This window comes from Nycticebus coucang, chromosome 11 (genome assembly GCF_027406575.1).
Source record: "Nycticebus coucang isolate mNycCou1 chromosome 11, mNycCou1.pri, whole genome shotgun sequence".
NCBI classification, from domain to species: Eukaryota; Metazoa; Chordata; class Mammalia; order Primates; family Lorisidae; genus Nycticebus; species Nycticebus coucang.
The window spans coordinates 79,671,371-79,687,588 of record NC_069790.1 but is presented as its reverse complement, the minus strand read 5'-3'; the positions used below and the strand labels follow the sequence as shown (position 1 = coordinate 79,687,588).

Here is a 16,218-nt window from a genome sequence, read left to right as displayed (position 1 = left end):
CCCAGGAGGAAAGGCAAAGGAAGGGATGGGGAGGCAAGAGGAGAGGGCAGATTGGGAGGCTCTCACTGAGGTCAGCACCCCTGGGGGGTGATGTCAGTGAGAACACTGGCTGTGAGTCCTGTAAGTCCTTTCCTTACTTGGAAAGCTTTTTCAAGTTGCATGTATCCCTTTGCTCCATGCTCTCTCTCATACCCTCTGCTGCTCCTGCCTTTGAGAATCATTGCCAAGGGCAGTCACTTGCATCCTTTAGAATCAAAGGTTGAACATGAAGTGGTGGAAAGGCTAGAAGTGGAACAATAGAAGGAAAAGGCTGAATCAAAAATTACTTACAGTTCAAATTAAGTAACTGGGAAGATGGTGAGACCACAAACAGTAGTGAAGTCAGGGGAGGACTGAGGTTGGAGACGATGACGAGCCCTTGTTTCTTCCTTGCTGGGTTGGCCAGGAGATGGCCAGGTGAGTGGAGGTAGACTACCAAAAACTCACCTCACGTACACACAGGTTATTTTATTATATAGCCAGATGATCTCCTAGCTCTTCTGTTCAGTAGACATCCAGAGGCAACTCTGCGGCAATGTGGAGAACATTGATGATTAAGCAAAGAACATGGAAAAGCTTCCGTTCTTTAGGTAAAATGTACTGTTCTGGTTTCCAGCAGCTTCATAACTCTACAGGAAATTGGATGACTTGTTAGGGCCTTTTGGGACTTAGAAGATTCCAGAGGGGTGGGAGAAAGAAACACAGCCAGGACTGGCTTTCACGCTTTTTCTCTCTGTTCTGTTCTGATGTGGACATGGGCTAGACTTGATCCTCTCAGCCCTTCCGCCGGCCAGGACTGGTCTCATGGGGAGCTTGCCCTGCTTCTTGGCACACATGGTTCAGTTCGTCACTGAATTTTTTTCTCTATTAATTTACAATTCTCAGTCTAATGTTCTCTTGAGTTTAATAAAGTATAATTTTCATGTATTCCAGGATAGGTGAAAAATAAGGAACTGAGCAGCTAGTGATGAGTAAGTCAGAGAATCTGTCAAAGTATAACCTTCTATTTTCTTACCCTTGACTTTTTTTTATCAGAAGAAAAAAGCCAGCAGGATTATTCGGGGAAGACAAAATGGAGGTCTTGGCATGTTTCTAGTTTTCACCATTAGCTCTCACCCAAGTTTCTGTCAAGCATTGGTTTTAATTCAGAAGTGAGTGCCTCTATTTAGATTCTGTTTTCTAGGTCAGCTTAACTTTCCTTTCATCTTCCTCCATTGTTATCTTACCTCCACTTCCCAAAATGCTCTCACTGTGCTTGCCAGTGTGGAAACCTTCGCCTGCCTGCCTGTTTGCAGTGCTCATTTGGCAGCAGCTCTCCTTTCCACTTGACCCTGTTCCCCACACCCTCCTAAATCCCCATCCTCCCTTGGCTTGGGCGTTCTTTTCTCTGACACCCATTTTTCAGTCTTCTGCTATGCTGTTAGCCAGTGAGGGAGGAAGATAGGTTTGGTCTTATTCAGCATGGATTTCAATCTAAGTTCTGCCTAGGACTAGCATGTCAATTATATCTGAGCCTTATTTTCCTCATCTAGAAGACAAATGTGTTGCAAGGGTGTATTAGTTTCCTAGGGCTATGATAGCAAAGTGTCACAGACTGGGTGGCTTAAACTGTGAGCACCATTTTCTCACAGTTCCAGAGCCTGAGATCCAGGTGCTGGTGGGATTGGTTCTGTTGAAGCCTCTCTCCTTGGCTGGTGGACAGCTGTCTCCTCTCTGTGTCTTCCCAGGCTCTTCCTTCTACACGGATGTATGTCCTGATCTCTTATTCTAATAAGGACTGTAGTCATGTTGAATTAAAGCCCACTCTCAAGGCCTTGTTTTTCCAGAATTACCTCTTTAAGACCCAGTCTCCACATACAGTCACATTCTAAAGTATGGAGTTAGGTCTTTAACATGTGAATTTTGAGTATTAATGGCTCCACTCTGTTTTCCTTCTGTGTCTAAATACATCTTCCTGAAGAACAGAGTTTGGTTTTCTTCATCTGGCCCTTTTTTTTTTTCTTTTGAGACATCACAAACCTGGAGATTTCAGATACTGTGTTTCTGCGTTGCCTCCCACGTTCATGTTTCAAGCTTCATTCTTGCAGCGAGGCTGGACCTCTATTCCTGATTATCATCGGTGTCTCCATGTGGACACCACACATGTGACTAGCTCACAACTAAATGCCTTCACTCCTCCATGTCTTTGTCCTGGGCCACACCCACCCAGCTGCCCAACTGCAGGCATCTGTGTTTCTTTCTTGTACCTCACTTTCCACTGGATCTGATCACCAAGAGGAATTCAGTGTATTCTACCATCACTAAATTTTCAGAAGGGTCAATTCCATCCATTTCTCTCCATCCATGTTGTAATTGTTTGAGTTAAAATCTTCATTTTTTTTCTTTTCTTTCACTTGGTTTCCCTGTATCTTGTATTGTATATGTGCAGTAACTCTGCTCCAGAGTTATTTCTCTAACCTGCAATCTGATCACTTCATTCTGACCACTTAAATTTTCTGAAGTTCCTTTTTCATTGCAAAAAGGTAAACACCTTCCTACTGTGTGCCAATTAACCCCTTCTGCCATGGGCAGACACCTGAAACCCCTCTGCCTGGAAAACACCTTGTTAGACATCGAAGATCCAACTTGAAGTCATCTCTGTGAAATACCTCCTACCTCGTTTTTTCTTGGTTGTAAGATATTGTAAGATAACATAAAATCTACCATTTTAACCATTTTTAAGCATACAATTCAGTGGTGTTAGGTGTATTCACAATGTTGGACAACCATTATCACTATTTCTAGAACTTTTCACCACCCCAAACAAATTCTATAGCCCTTAAGCAGTAACTCCCCATTTCTCCCGGTCACCTCTACTGTACTTTCTGTCTCTAACTACTTAGCTATTTTAGACAGTTCATATAAGTGGAATCATACAATGCCTATCTTTTGGTGGGGGGAGCTGTGGCAGAAGGATCACTTGAGCCCTCGAGTTTAAGGCTGTAGTGAGCTGTGATCATTCCATTGCACTCCAGGCTGGGCAACAGAGAAGACCCCATCTCTAAAAATAAAACAATTTGTCCTTTTGTGTGACTTATTTCACTGAGCATAATCAGGCTTCATCCATGTTGTAGCATGTATCCGTGTTTCTTCCTTTTTACCGTTGAGTAATATTGTACAATCACAGTTTGTTTATCTATTCATAGTTAATGGACACTGGGGTTGTTTCCTTCTTTTGGCTATTGCAAGCAGGGCTTCTGTGCATATTCATGTACAAGGGTCTGTTCGAGGTCCCATATTAAGTTATTTTGGGTATAACCTAGCCGTGGAGTTGCTGGATTCTCATTTCCTTCGTAATTAATTCCTTCCTCTTGTTTTCCCAAAGTACACTGCTGCACTTCACTGGCCTGTACTTCACTTATATGTCTATACAGATGGCTTATAGGCTGCAGGCTGGTACTGACTAGGTTGTCATTATACAGAGTACATCAATTGAATACTAAATGGACAAATGAAAGAACAAGCACTCAGGCTCGTCAGTCCTTTGTGGGCTGGAGACCGAATACAACCAAGTGTGTTTGCTATTAAGGCCTGTTTGTAATCAGCTTCTAAAGAGAAACAGTTTACTAATCTGGTAGGGTGGGGAAAAGTGAAAAATGTAGAGACTAGATACTTCCCTTGCAAGAAGAGGCTCCATGGAATAGTCCGACATACTTGAAATAGCACCATTCTGAAATTCCAACCACGTGCAGTCAGGGTTTGTGGCCCACAGTTGAGTGACATTTTCACCTGAGGTTTTAAAAAATGCAGATTGCCAATTAGAAACATCAAATGAGACCTTTGTCGTCTGCCTTTAGACATTCCGTCCAGCTGCGATGCTGATAGAACGCTCGTCCGACTTTGGGAAGACCTGGGGCGTGTACAGATACTTTGCCTATGACTGTGAGAGCTCGTTTCCCGGCGTTTCAACTGGCCCCATGAAAAAAGTTGATGATATAATTTGTGATTCTCGATATTCTGACATTGAACCCTCAACTGAAGGAGAGGTTTGTTCACTGTTTCATTTTCTGCTTGCAGATCTGCTTTTTAATTATTGCAAAAATACCAATTACTTTTATATCCATTTTTTAGGTGATATTTCGTGCTTTAGATCCTGCTTTCAAAATAGAAGATCCTTATAGCCCGAGGATACAGAGTAAGTTTATTTTCAAGTAAAAGCTTTGATGGGAAACAGCAGTCACAGGGTAAGTTTTACCCAGAGTGGTTTAGCACTCCTACTCAAGTTTAAACATTCAAGGCTAAAGTCAGCATTGTCATTTTCCTCTTCTCTCTGTGGTATCTTACCAGAGGGTACACATTTTGATAAGAGTAAAAGATTTATGTAGTAAGTACTCAAATAATTATGTTAATCATAGTGTCTTATTTATTTTCTTGCTGAGTATGTTAGGGTATAGATTAAGCTATTGGAACAAAGTGTTCCAAAAAATACAGTTGCTTGACTGAGATACACATTTTCCATTATGAAATCAACAAGAGGGATTTTCAGAGAAAAAAATGTAGCTCAGTTGCCACAACTAGGCTTACCAAGTAAAATACAGGGTGATACCCAGTTAAATTTGAATTTTAGGTAAATAATGAATTCCCATACAATTTGGGACATACTTATACTGAAAAATAGTTGCCTGCAGATCACATTTAACTGAATGCCCTTTATATGTATGTGCTAAATCTGGCAACCTTGGGGTTAAGGCCACTCATATTCCTACATTCATCCACATTAGCCCACCACCACCATATTCTCATCCCCACCTGTGGGGGAGGAGGAAGTAGTGGGCACTAGAATTCCATCTAAAGATGAGATGTGGAAGCTGTACTCTTCACTTCCACTCACTCCATTGGCCAAAATTAGTCACACGGCTATACTGCAAAAGACACTGGGAAACATTCTCTAGCTGGTAGCCACGTGCTCTGTAGAACTCTGGGCTAAGGCTCTCACTGTCCAAAGAAGAAAGAGAATACTGAAGGAAATCAGAAGTCTTGCTTGGTAAGTATACTCAAGAAGGTGAGGGTTGTATGTCCTTCAATAGATGAGTGAAGTGAGGCCCAGAGTCACTACATAAAGTGATATGTAGCTGTTAAGTCAGATCTGGAATCCATATGTTATGATGTTCAGCTCAGAGCTCTTTACCATGGTCAACAACTATTCTCATCATTAGACAATTACATATTGCTCTTCCTGGGAGGTAGAATGTACAGTAATTTAAAAAATGGGCTCTAGAGTCAGATCAAGCTTACTTAAAACTTTTTTTAGCCTCTATTTTCATTTGTAAACACAGATAGTAATATTGACCTTAGAGTTGTTATGGAGGTTGTTGTGGATGTATGTAAACGACTGACCAAAATGCCTGACACAGAGAAAGTGTTCAGTAAACTGAAGATGTTGCTGCTGCTGTTGCCACGGGCCATGGTTTGGGTCCTGGTATAGAACTGGTCCCGAGTGTCGGAGTGAGACTAACTCCTCTGCTACTAAGGTGCAGTCGGTGGAGTAGAAGCAGGCCTGATTTTCAGTGATCTTCCCCAGCTGCGTAGGGCCCTATTTTTAACCAAGGCCCGTCGGAACTTCCAAGCGTGAAGCAGGGAAGAACAGAATGGAAGAAGTCCAGGGAAGATGGCCAGAAAAGTGCTGCTTCCCCACTTAAATTAATTTTACATGTCGCCCAGGCTGTCTCTGCTCCATAACTTACTCATTCTGTTGTAAAACAAATATTTAATGGCATGTCCAGCTCTGTGTCAATTTCTGAGTGAGCTATGAGGCCTTCCCTCCGTGTCTCAAAATCCAGTTGTGAAAATTGTGTGCCTGGGCTCCAAGACAAACACCTGCTGAGTCCCTAAATGGACTCACCATCTGCTCCCCTGTTAGTGAAATTTGTGGGACTTGGGGAATGTGTTGCCCTTCTAATTTTAATTCTCTTTTGTTGTTATGTGGCTTCTGTGTTATAGAAGCACCCCATGTTAGCTGATCATGCTTTTGATTTGCTTTGTAATCAAAGAAGCACTATATCTTTATTTGTCCTTATGTTGAAACTCTGAGACTCACTTCAAAAGTGATTTGCCTCTTAGGACAAGGCAAAGATGAAGCTCAGCTGCTGTTAAATACGGCAAGAGAGAGTGGGCACAGCCTATTTGCTCTACTTAGGGCTTCTACAAAGATCAGTTCAAGGGTTTCTAAATACTCCAGCTGCTCTTCAGGTTTGTTGTTTGGCCTCTCGTCAATAGGCGCTTGTGCTCATTCTGTGCGGGAGGATTTGTGCAGGAGGTGATGTTGGCATGCGTGACTGCCATTTAGCTAAGTAGTACCACAGTTCCTCTGTTGAGTTTTTGATTTTACAAAGAACCTAAATTTAACGCACGGACTTTCCCTTTCCACCCACAGCCATTTCTGTTGCTTCATTGTAAGCTCTGCATATATCATGAATATTTCAAATTGTATTTGGGCTTTGAAAGTATCAGATGGCACTGGGCCACTGTGCTGTTGTCTTGTGCTGTAAATTATGAGGATGCATCAGCATAAATGAAAATAAAGCATAAAGAACAGTTTTAGGCTACCGAGCTTGACAGCCCAGATGGATTAGTCAATCTCTTGGGATCCAGTTCAGCAGAACAACTTAATAACTAATGAAAACACTGGTGGAGAAGGTTGAATTGCTCTTGGTTTATCCAGTTACTGAAGAATGTCATTGATAGCCCAGCTTCTAGAATAAGTGTCAAGTCCACAGACCAAAGAAGAAGAAGGAAAGAAAGTGATTTATAAGTAACTTGTATTTAGGAAAAAATAATTTGCCCCAGAACCCTAGTACTAAGGCCCTTTAGCCTCATGTCACTGTGTCCTATTGATAAGTGTGGAAATGTTTGATAAAACAAGGACAAAAATGTAGGTAGACCAAAATATTGCTTAAAAACTTGAGATAGTCTTTCCTTGGGTTCTAGGTATTCTATAGTGTTAAATCTATTTTGGTCACGTGGGAGGCATTAAGTGGTGGGAAATTTCAGATAGTATTTTCCCTTCCAGAAATAGACACAAATATGTTCCTATCTTAACAATGAGAATTTAAGTGCCTTAGTAAATCTTTTCCCACCTGAATGGAATTGTCTGATTTTGAGACCAACACTAAGTGCTGTGGAAACCAGATGGTATTACAGTACATTATATTACTGTGTGCCAGTGGGTTCTGGCAATCAAGCAACCGCATTCTCACAATTTCTTCATTTTTACAGTGCTTTCTGAAATGCTGGACTGTGAACAGATCCATCACAGAATAAGACGTTTGTATTAAACTGAGGAGAATGTAGTAACCCTTCTTCCAGGCACTGTCGTATTATGTTAGGCTTTCCTAGTAGAGTCATCTAGATCATACAGCGTGGGGGAGGGACTTTACTTAGCTATTTTTATTTGTCATGCCTTTCTTTAAAGAGAAATGATGTAAAAAGAGAAAAATAAATTCTTGCTTGTGTTTGATCAGACTTTTCAACTTTTTGGTGACCTTCCTAGATCTATTAAAAATCACCAACTTGAGGATCAAGTTTGTAAAACTGCATACTTTGGGAGACAACCTTTTGGATTCCAGAATGGAAATCAGAGAAAAGTACTATTATGCAGTTTACGATATGGTGGTTCGAGGAAACTGTTTCTGCTATGGCCATGCCAGCGAATGTGCCCCCGTGGGTGGAGTCAATGAAGAAGTGGAAGGAATGGTAAGCCAGCCCTTGATGTGGCTTTCGCCTTTTATACGGTTGATTCTACTTAAAGCTGGTCTTCCTTTAAGCCCTTCCCGTTTTCTGGGAGGTAGTAGTTTTCCAGATTGAACATTCGTCCTTTGCACTGTGTTGGTGGTTGATTGCTGATTTTTTCTTTGAAGAGTTTGTTGGACTATGAGAATGTACAGATTGCTCATTCCACAGACAGTGGATTAAATTTTGGAATTTGTGACTGTGGCCTATTGCTAAAGTAGATATTTTAGTCAGCAAGGATTGAAAAGTTGTCTAGGTAACAATTCAGTCTGCCTTTACATTAGGGAAGATTAAAAACCATAAACATTTCCTTTTTATGCTAATGGTCAAAATTATCTCAGCCCAGAGAAATTGAAAAAAACCCAGACCCATGGGATGCTTTGTTTTTTGTTTTTTTTTTTTTAATTTAATTTTATTTTTTTTTTATTGTTGGGGATTCATTGAGGGTACAATAAGCCAGGTTACACTGATTGCAATTGTTAGGTAAAGTCCCTCTTGCAATCATGTCTTGCCCCCATAAAGTGTGACACACACCAAGGACCCACCCCCCTCCCTCCGTCCCTCTTTCTGCTCCCCCCCCATAACCTTAATTGTCATTAATTGTCCTCATATCAAAATTGAGTACATAGGATTCATGCTTCTCCATTCTTGTGACACTTTACTAAGAATAATGCCTTCCACTTCCATCCAGGTTAATACAAAGGATGTAAAGTCTCCATTTTTTTTAATGGCTGAATAGTATTCCATGGTATACATATACCACAGCTTGTTAATCCATTCCTGGGTTGGTGGGCATTTAGGCTGTTTCCACATTTTGGCGATTGTAAATTGAGCTGCAATAAACAGTCTAGTACAAGTGTCCTTCTGATAAAAGGATTTTTTTCCTTCTGGGTAGATGCCCAGTAATGGGATTGCAGGATCAAATGGGAGGTCTAGCTTGAGTGCTTTGAGGTTTATCCATACTTCCCCCATAGGATGTTTTTAGGGCTCAAAATGGAGTTTGTTTCTATCTTTTCCTTCTAATTTCATTCTTTTTCCACTTTTATGCCATGTTTACAGATTATATATGTTTTGAAATCTGGGATTTGGGTGATTTGCCAGATAGGAAAGGTTAGAATAGTCTACCAATTTCTAGCAGACCTCTTATAGACCCAGAGGCTTTTAAAGCCACATAGGACTTGCAGAGATCTCCTAAAACAACTATTATCGATAGAGGAAACTGAGGATTAAGTAATTTGCTAATAAGCCCTAAGTGATTGATCAGCTGGTGGGAATTCAAATCTCTGGGTTCCTTCCCCTAAGCCTTGGGCCTTCCTTCTTGATGAAGGGTGCACACCTCACTTACTTTCTGTTGCCTTTCCAAGGATTGTTAGTCCTTGTCAAAGAAAGTATAGGTCTGAGTGTCTTCAGCTTTTCTAAAACTTCAGCCTTCCCTTCACTCCAGTTAAAACTTACACTGCATAATAGACAAAGTTGAATTTTTAGCAGAGCCCGTAGAGAGGTGAGTGTCTCTTTAATCTTACTGGTAAATCTTTCAGGGAATGCTAGGTAGATTGTATTTTGTTCAGCGTGTTACATATCTGCTATGTAGCTAAAGTCTTATCATTGTCATGGGTCTCACAGTACGTACAGTTTGTTCCCATACGAGCTTGTGGTGGTGTGTGTTTGGAACCGGGTATCAGTTTATTTAAAATCACCTGGTTCTGAGAGGATGTCAGTCTTTGCTGACCGTACTTCTGTGACGATGCGTCCAGGATGGACCTGTCTGTCCCGTTCCTGGAATTCCATTCTGTAGAAACTAGTGATAAGCCCATGTACATACATGTTTGGACTGAAAAACTATAATTATTCAGCACTTATATGCCCAGAGGTCTTTTGTGTGCCTAAGAGTGACAAGGCAAAATAGTGCAGTCATGGGCCCTTCATCAAAGAAATTAATTTGTATCTTTTTCTGAGATTTCTTTTAATTTCCTTGCTTAATAGGAAAAAAATGTGGTAAATGGTTACCTTTTAAAATTTTATTTTCATTGAAAAAATGTATAAGTGCTATGCCTGAAGTAAAAAACAAAATAAGATAAACAAACAAAAATCTTTTTTTTTTTTTTTTTTCATAGAGACAGAGTCTCACTTTATGGCCCTCGGTAGAGTGCTGTGGCCTCACACAGCTCACAGCAACCTCCAACTCCTGGGCTTAAGCGATTCTCTTGCCTCAGCCTCCTGAGTAGCTGGGACTACAGGCGCCCGCCACAATGCCTGGCTATTTTTTGGTTGCAGTTTGGCCGGGGCCGGGTTTGAACCCACCACCCTCGGTATATGGGGCCGGCGCCTTACCAACTGAGCCATAGGCACCGCCCCAAACAAAAATCTTTTAAAAGAAATGGTTTTCTGGGCTAGTGGTAAAGTTAAAGTACATGCATCTATGTAGTGTTTCTGCATTATAACTTCTGTACTTTTCTATTACAGTAGACTTTTTTTTAAAACTCTTAAGTAACTTTTTTTTTTTATCTTAAGTAACTAATTTTGTTCTCCCGGGTTCTTTTCTTTTGAGACAGAGTCTCTGTTGCCCAAGCTAGAGTGCGTTGGTGCCCCTGTAGCTCACTGCATCCTACAACTTCTGGGCTCAAACAGTCACTTCTACCACCTCAGCCCTCAGCCTCCCAAGTAGTTAGGACTACAGATGTGGGCCACCACACCCAGCTGTGTTTTTTTTTGTTTGTTTGTTTGTTTTTTGAGACACAGTCACTCTTGGTAGAGTGCCATGGCATCATAGCTCATAGCAACCTCCAACTCTTGGGCTCACGTGAATCTCTTGCCTCAGCTTCCCAAGCAGCTGAGACTACAGGTACCCACCACAATACCCAGCTATTTGTACAGATGGGCTTTTGCTCAGGCTGGTCTCAAACTCCTGAGTTCAAATGATCCACCTGCCTTGGCCTCCCAGAGTATTAGAATTATAGGTGTGAGCCACTGTTCCCAGCCTACACACCCAGCTAATTAAAAAAAAAAATTTTTTTTTTTTAATCTTGCTATGTGGTCTTGAACTCCTGGTTTGAAGTTATCCTCTCTCCTTGGTCTCTCAAAGTGCTGGGATTACAGACGTGAGCCACCATGCCCAGCTCTGGGTTCTTCTCATAGCCACTCAATGAAATATTTATTGCACATCCATTATATAATAGAAAGTATTCTAGAGGTGGGATGTACAGCAGTCAACAGGATAGAATGCCCTGGAGGGAAAGAGAGGATAACAGCAAACAAAGAACTCCTCTCTGTAGTGAGTTAGAAATTAGTATGAAAAAGGGTTTTATATTTTCAATTGGCTGTGGAGAGAAACTGGCCGTGAGTGTGTCTCTTACTTTGCTCTTTCCTGCTTTTCTGACTTTCAAGGTACATGGGCATTGCATGTGCAGGCATAATACCAAGGGCTTAAACTGTGAACTGTGCATGGATTTCTACCATGATTTACCTTGGAGACCTGCTGAAGGTCGAAATAGCAACGCCTGTAAAAGTAAGTCTCTTTCAAAGGGATGTCTGGAATCACTTAGGACTCCAGTATCCATTTTCTGATTAGAGGTACTGTAATAATATATTATTTTCCAGAGGAAAGAAAAGTTATTAATATTACCTCTTGCCCAACTTCACCCTGGTCTCATAGGAGACCAATGTTATCCATTCAATTAAATGAATAAATTAATATCTCCTGAGCAGCACCTGTGTGTCTGGCACTGACCTGTGTAGTTTGGCAGTGATAGGAGAAGCCTAAGATGTTGTCCCTGACCTTGTACTTGTTTTTAAGACATGTGGTGTAGTAGTTCCTTAAGGTCTGAGATATAGGAGGAGAGTTTTCGGCCTTGTTTCTATGCCAGCTCAGCTGCAAGCTCTGGCATACCTCCATCCATCTGTCCCGGGGGTGATCTTCGGGCAGAGATGTGGTATAAAACACCACCGCCTCTCCCTGTCCACACACTGGCTGCATGCTCATCCTCCCCTTCACAAATGTGCCTGCTTCTGCCCCCACTGAGAAGGATTGTTAGAGGGTCAGAAACCAGTGAGAGCTGGAGAGGGTTAGGCTTTGTTAGTAAGTAGAACACTTACTTGTTAAGTAAGTAAATACTTAACAGTTGCTTAGTCGCTTAGGTGGAAAAAAGAGGGAGGGAGAGAATTCAGATAAAGAGAAGAACGGGAAGTGCAAGGCTACAAGGACGTTCCTGAGCCCACCACAGTCTCTGGCAGGGGAGTCTTTCTGAGGTTTAATTCAGCCAGTGTGTTGAGAGCAGTGTCCCCTGGGCGCAGAGGACCTGTCAGTTCAGTCTCTCTCTGCAGGGTGCTCTGTTGCCATGGAGAGACAGACAAGGTGGGAAGGCTAGAGTGTGGAGCCTGGAGGGCCAGGCTGAGTCAGCTGCGTGGTGAGAAGACAAGAGCAGCTGGTGTGGATTGCCAAGCCTGAGAGTGAGATGAGCAAAGCTGGGTTGCACCAAGATGGCTCTGCAGAATGGGCAGGTGGAGGGAAGTTCTGCCCCCAAGGAGCCCAGCTAGATAGCTACAAAACAGACCTGAATTCTTACTGCAGACCTGTCCTGGTGTGGTGTTGGGAATGGAGAGGAGGGGTCAGTCCATCATGCCATGTTCCTCGGAGCCCAAATAGGCTTTCCTAGGAACTTATCTCCCAGAGGTCCTTCAGCTCAGTGTCCTTCCATCCGTCCCACGACTGGGACCTGAAAGCATCCTTGATGGAACAGCAGTCTTCCCTCCATGTTAAAACTTCCAAGACAACTTCCCCCTGGGGTTTTCCATTTTTGATAGCCCATTCTCTTTCAAAGAGGGCAGATAACTGTATCCATTTCATAAAGATCACATCCTTGTTTCCAGCCTGCTTTGGGGCTTCAGTCGGTATCCTCCGTGGATGTGTACTTTTTCAGCAGGAATGCCTTCTTGTTGACTGCCATTTTGCCTGAACTTAGTCCCTGATTTCCTAAATGAGCTTCCTTCCTACCACTCCCATCCTCCGTTGGTCCGTAGATTTACAAGGCTTTTCTTGACACTGGTCTTGTCTTGCAGAGTGTAACTGCAATGAACACTCCAGCTCATGCCACTTCGACATGGCCGTCTACCTGGCCACTGGGAACGTCAGCGGAGGCGTGTGTGATGACTGTCAGCACAACACCATGGGGCGCAGCTGTGAGCTGTGCAAACCGTTTTACTACCAGCACCCGGAGAGGGACATCCGAGATCCTAATGTCTGTGAACGTATGTTGGGAAATGTCACCCTGTGGGACCTGCTCGAAGTTGCCTTTCATGTTGAGTAGTTTGTAGCTCTCCCTGAGAGCTCAGAGTATGAGGAGCAGACCCAGCACTGGGGTTTTAATTGCCGCCTGAGTCTCTGCTTGGAGAGGAATCTGCTTGGTCGTCAAACCTTCTTTAGTCTATGTTTGTGAGATTCAGAGGGATGAAGGGAACGTAAGTTTTTATGCAGAGATACATTGGTTTTCCTGCTGCTTTTAACCCGCTACTTTTCTTTTTTCTTAGAATGCACATGTGACCCAGCTGGTTCTCAGAATGAAGGAATTTGTGACAGTTACACTGATTTTTCTGCTGGTCTCATTGCTGGGCAGTGTCGGTGTAAGTTATACGTGGAAGGAGAACATTGTGACGTGTGCAAAGAAGGCTTCTATGGCTTAAGTGCTGAAGACCCATTTGGTTGTAAATGTAAGTCTGTTGGCTAAAAAGCTTGGGAGTTCTGCTGTGTGCATAACTCTTATCTTCCTTTGTGATTCTAAAGCCGCACCACTGCTTTGGACTTACTTGGTTTTTGTTTCTTTATTTTGTCTTTAATAAAGCCTGTGCTTGCAATCCTCTGGGAACAATTCCTGGTGGAAATCCTTGTGATTCTGAGACAGGACATTGCTACTGCAAGCGCCTGGTGATGGGACAGCATTGTGACCAGTGTCTGGTAGGTAAATCTTTATTACGTGGATGGATAGTTTGAGTGTGACCTTTTATTTTTTTTTTTTCTTTTTTAGAGGTCTTGCTCTGTCACCCAGGTTGGAGTACAGAGGAGTGATCACAGCTCACTGTAGTCGAGAACACCTGGGCTCAAATGATCCTCCTGCCTGAACCTCCCATGTAGCTGGAACTAGAAGGATGTGCCCCCACACCTGGCTAATTTTAAAATTTTTGTAGAGATGGGGTCTTGATAAGTTGTCCAGGCTGGCCTCAAAACACTCTCCTTAGGTGGCTCCCTCCCAAACTGCTGGGATTACGGCCAGCGTGAGCCACAGCACCTAGCCTGAGGGTGACGTTTTCTAATAGAGAAATTTTTTTACTTTTGTAGATTCTGGCATCACCTTTACGTATAAGTGATAAAAGACCCAAGTAGACAATTCACAAAATAGCAATTACTAATGAATAATTCCACAAAATGTTAACCATCATTGTTAAAACTGTATAGTAAGAGACCAGCCTGAGCAAGAGTGAGACCCCGTCTTTATTAAAAATGGAAAAACTGAAGCAAGAGGATCTCTTGAGCCCAAGAGCATGAGGTTGCTGTGAGCTATGATGCCACAGCAGTCTACTCAGGGCGCCAGATTGAGACTACCCCTCCCCCCCAAAAGGCCAAACCCAAAAAACTATAAAATGAAACCACATCGAAGTACACTTTTATAGACAAAATTAACAAAAACTTTAAAAAATGGGAATGCTTACTATTAGGATATGATGAGGTGCTGGTGGAAATGCAGATTGGTTTATACTTTGTGAAAAGCACCTTGGAGATATGTATCAGTAGCCTGTAGGAATAGGCGTGCCCTTTGACCTAGTAATCCCACTTCTGGGAATCTATCCTAATGAAGTAATCAGATAACTAGACAAAGATGCGTTCACCACAAGACTCATTGCATCTGTTATAATCATAGCAAAAGACTTGGAAGCGACAGTGGGAAAACACTTCAGTAAATTTGGGGCTTCCAGACCATGTGCCATTTAGTTGCTGTTGAAAATGACAATAACATGAGGAAATGCTCATGCTATTATTTGAAGAAAATAGGATATGAATAGCATCTTGATTACATAGGAAAAAAAGTCACCGAGAAAAACAACACGTAGAGGGAAATACACCAAACACTTCACTATAATGATGTTGAGTAGAATAATTATGGAAGTAGTTAAAAAAAAATTCTGTATCTTTTATAGCATTCCTGTGTTGCTTTTATATTAATCATTTAGAGGGCTTTGCTGGCCCCAAATCATGTTTATAGCCATTACATCTATATGTTTGTATATACAGGGTAGACCTAAAGTTTGTGTGCAATTTTAAATAGTAAACTAATTTAAATAGTAAACTAATTTAAATCGCACACGAACTTTATGTCTACCCTGTATAATCCTGATTCAGGGGTCCTCAAACTGCGGCCCGTGGGCCACATGAGGGGTGTGATTGTATTTGTTCCTGTTTTGTTTTTTACTTCAAAATAAGATATGTGCAGTGTGCATAGGAATTTGCTCATAGTTTTTTTTTTAAACTATAGTCCAGCCCTCCAACGGTCTGAGGGACAGTGAACTGGCCCCCTGTTTGAAAAGTTTGAGAACCCCTGTTTGACTTCTGGAAGCCTGATTTAAGTTGGAGACCCTGTTTTTATCTATTCACTTATAAAGTGCAAAGAGCTCTTTTTCCCTATGTAGATACTGCCTCATCTCTGTCACACCCAAGACTGGGTGTTGTCCTTTCCTTTCTGTGGTGAGAATAGTCCTCACTGAAAGCCGTGTCTCCAAAATCCACGCTGGGACTTATGACAGACTGAGCTGAAGGAAAACGCGAAGACCTGCCAAATATTTGCCACAACTCTTCTGCTGTCACAGTAATGCTAATGAAGAAATTGTGTATTTTTACTGCTCACTCGTATTAATTGTTTGATGAAGGTTATTGGTCGGGCAGAGACGTCAGTCTGTGGTCTGGTGTTATCAGGAGCCCAAGTGTAAGCCTCTGACTCCATTGAGCGACGGCTTAGCTTTCTTTATTTCAGGAATTCTCCGGCCTTTTGTCAGCTTTCTGCTTTCACAGTGAAAGTGAGCGTTTGGTGGAACAACCAAAACGTGCCTTAACTTGTTCCTTGCTGCGTCTATTGTGTAATTACAGGAACCCTCCTTGAGGTGTTTAATCTTTTGTTCTGCAGCCAGAGTACTGGGGCTTAAGCAACGATTTGGATGGATGTCGACCTTGTGACTGTGACCTTGGGGGAGCACTAAACAATAGGTGAGTGGAGCTTCACTTAGATTCTTGGACTAAGTCACCAAGGAAAGTCATGACTTCTGAGAAAAGGATGACATTCATTTGTCTCTTACGATATGTAATATGCAAACACTGAAAGTTTGTAGATAACCTCTGTAGGTACCTCCAACCTCTGTAGATACCTCACTAGG

At 42.2% G+C, this 16,218-nt stretch overlaps 1 protein-coding gene across 1 annotated transcript in view; it reads left to right on the top strand.

Moving 5' to 3' along the window:
* LAMB1 (laminin subunit beta 1) overlaps nt 1-16,218 on the top strand; it is a 73,899-nt gene that overhangs the window by 11,222 nt on the left and 46,459 nt on the right. Inside the window, exons 6-13 of the mRNA XM_053554031.1 lie at nt 3,876-4,064; nt 4,150-4,213; nt 7,568-7,770; nt 11,191-11,311; nt 12,862-13,050; nt 13,330-13,509; nt 13,641-13,753; nt 15,972-16,051. Coding sequence (XP_053410006.1) covers nt 3,876-4,064; nt 4,150-4,213; nt 7,568-7,770; nt 11,191-11,311; nt 12,862-13,050; nt 13,330-13,509; nt 13,641-13,753; nt 15,972-16,051 — 1,139 coding nt within the window. The remainder of the gene's footprint in view (nt 1-3,875; nt 4,065-4,149; nt 4,214-7,567; nt 7,771-11,190; nt 11,312-12,861; nt 13,051-13,329; nt 13,510-13,640; nt 13,754-15,971; nt 16,052-16,218) is intronic.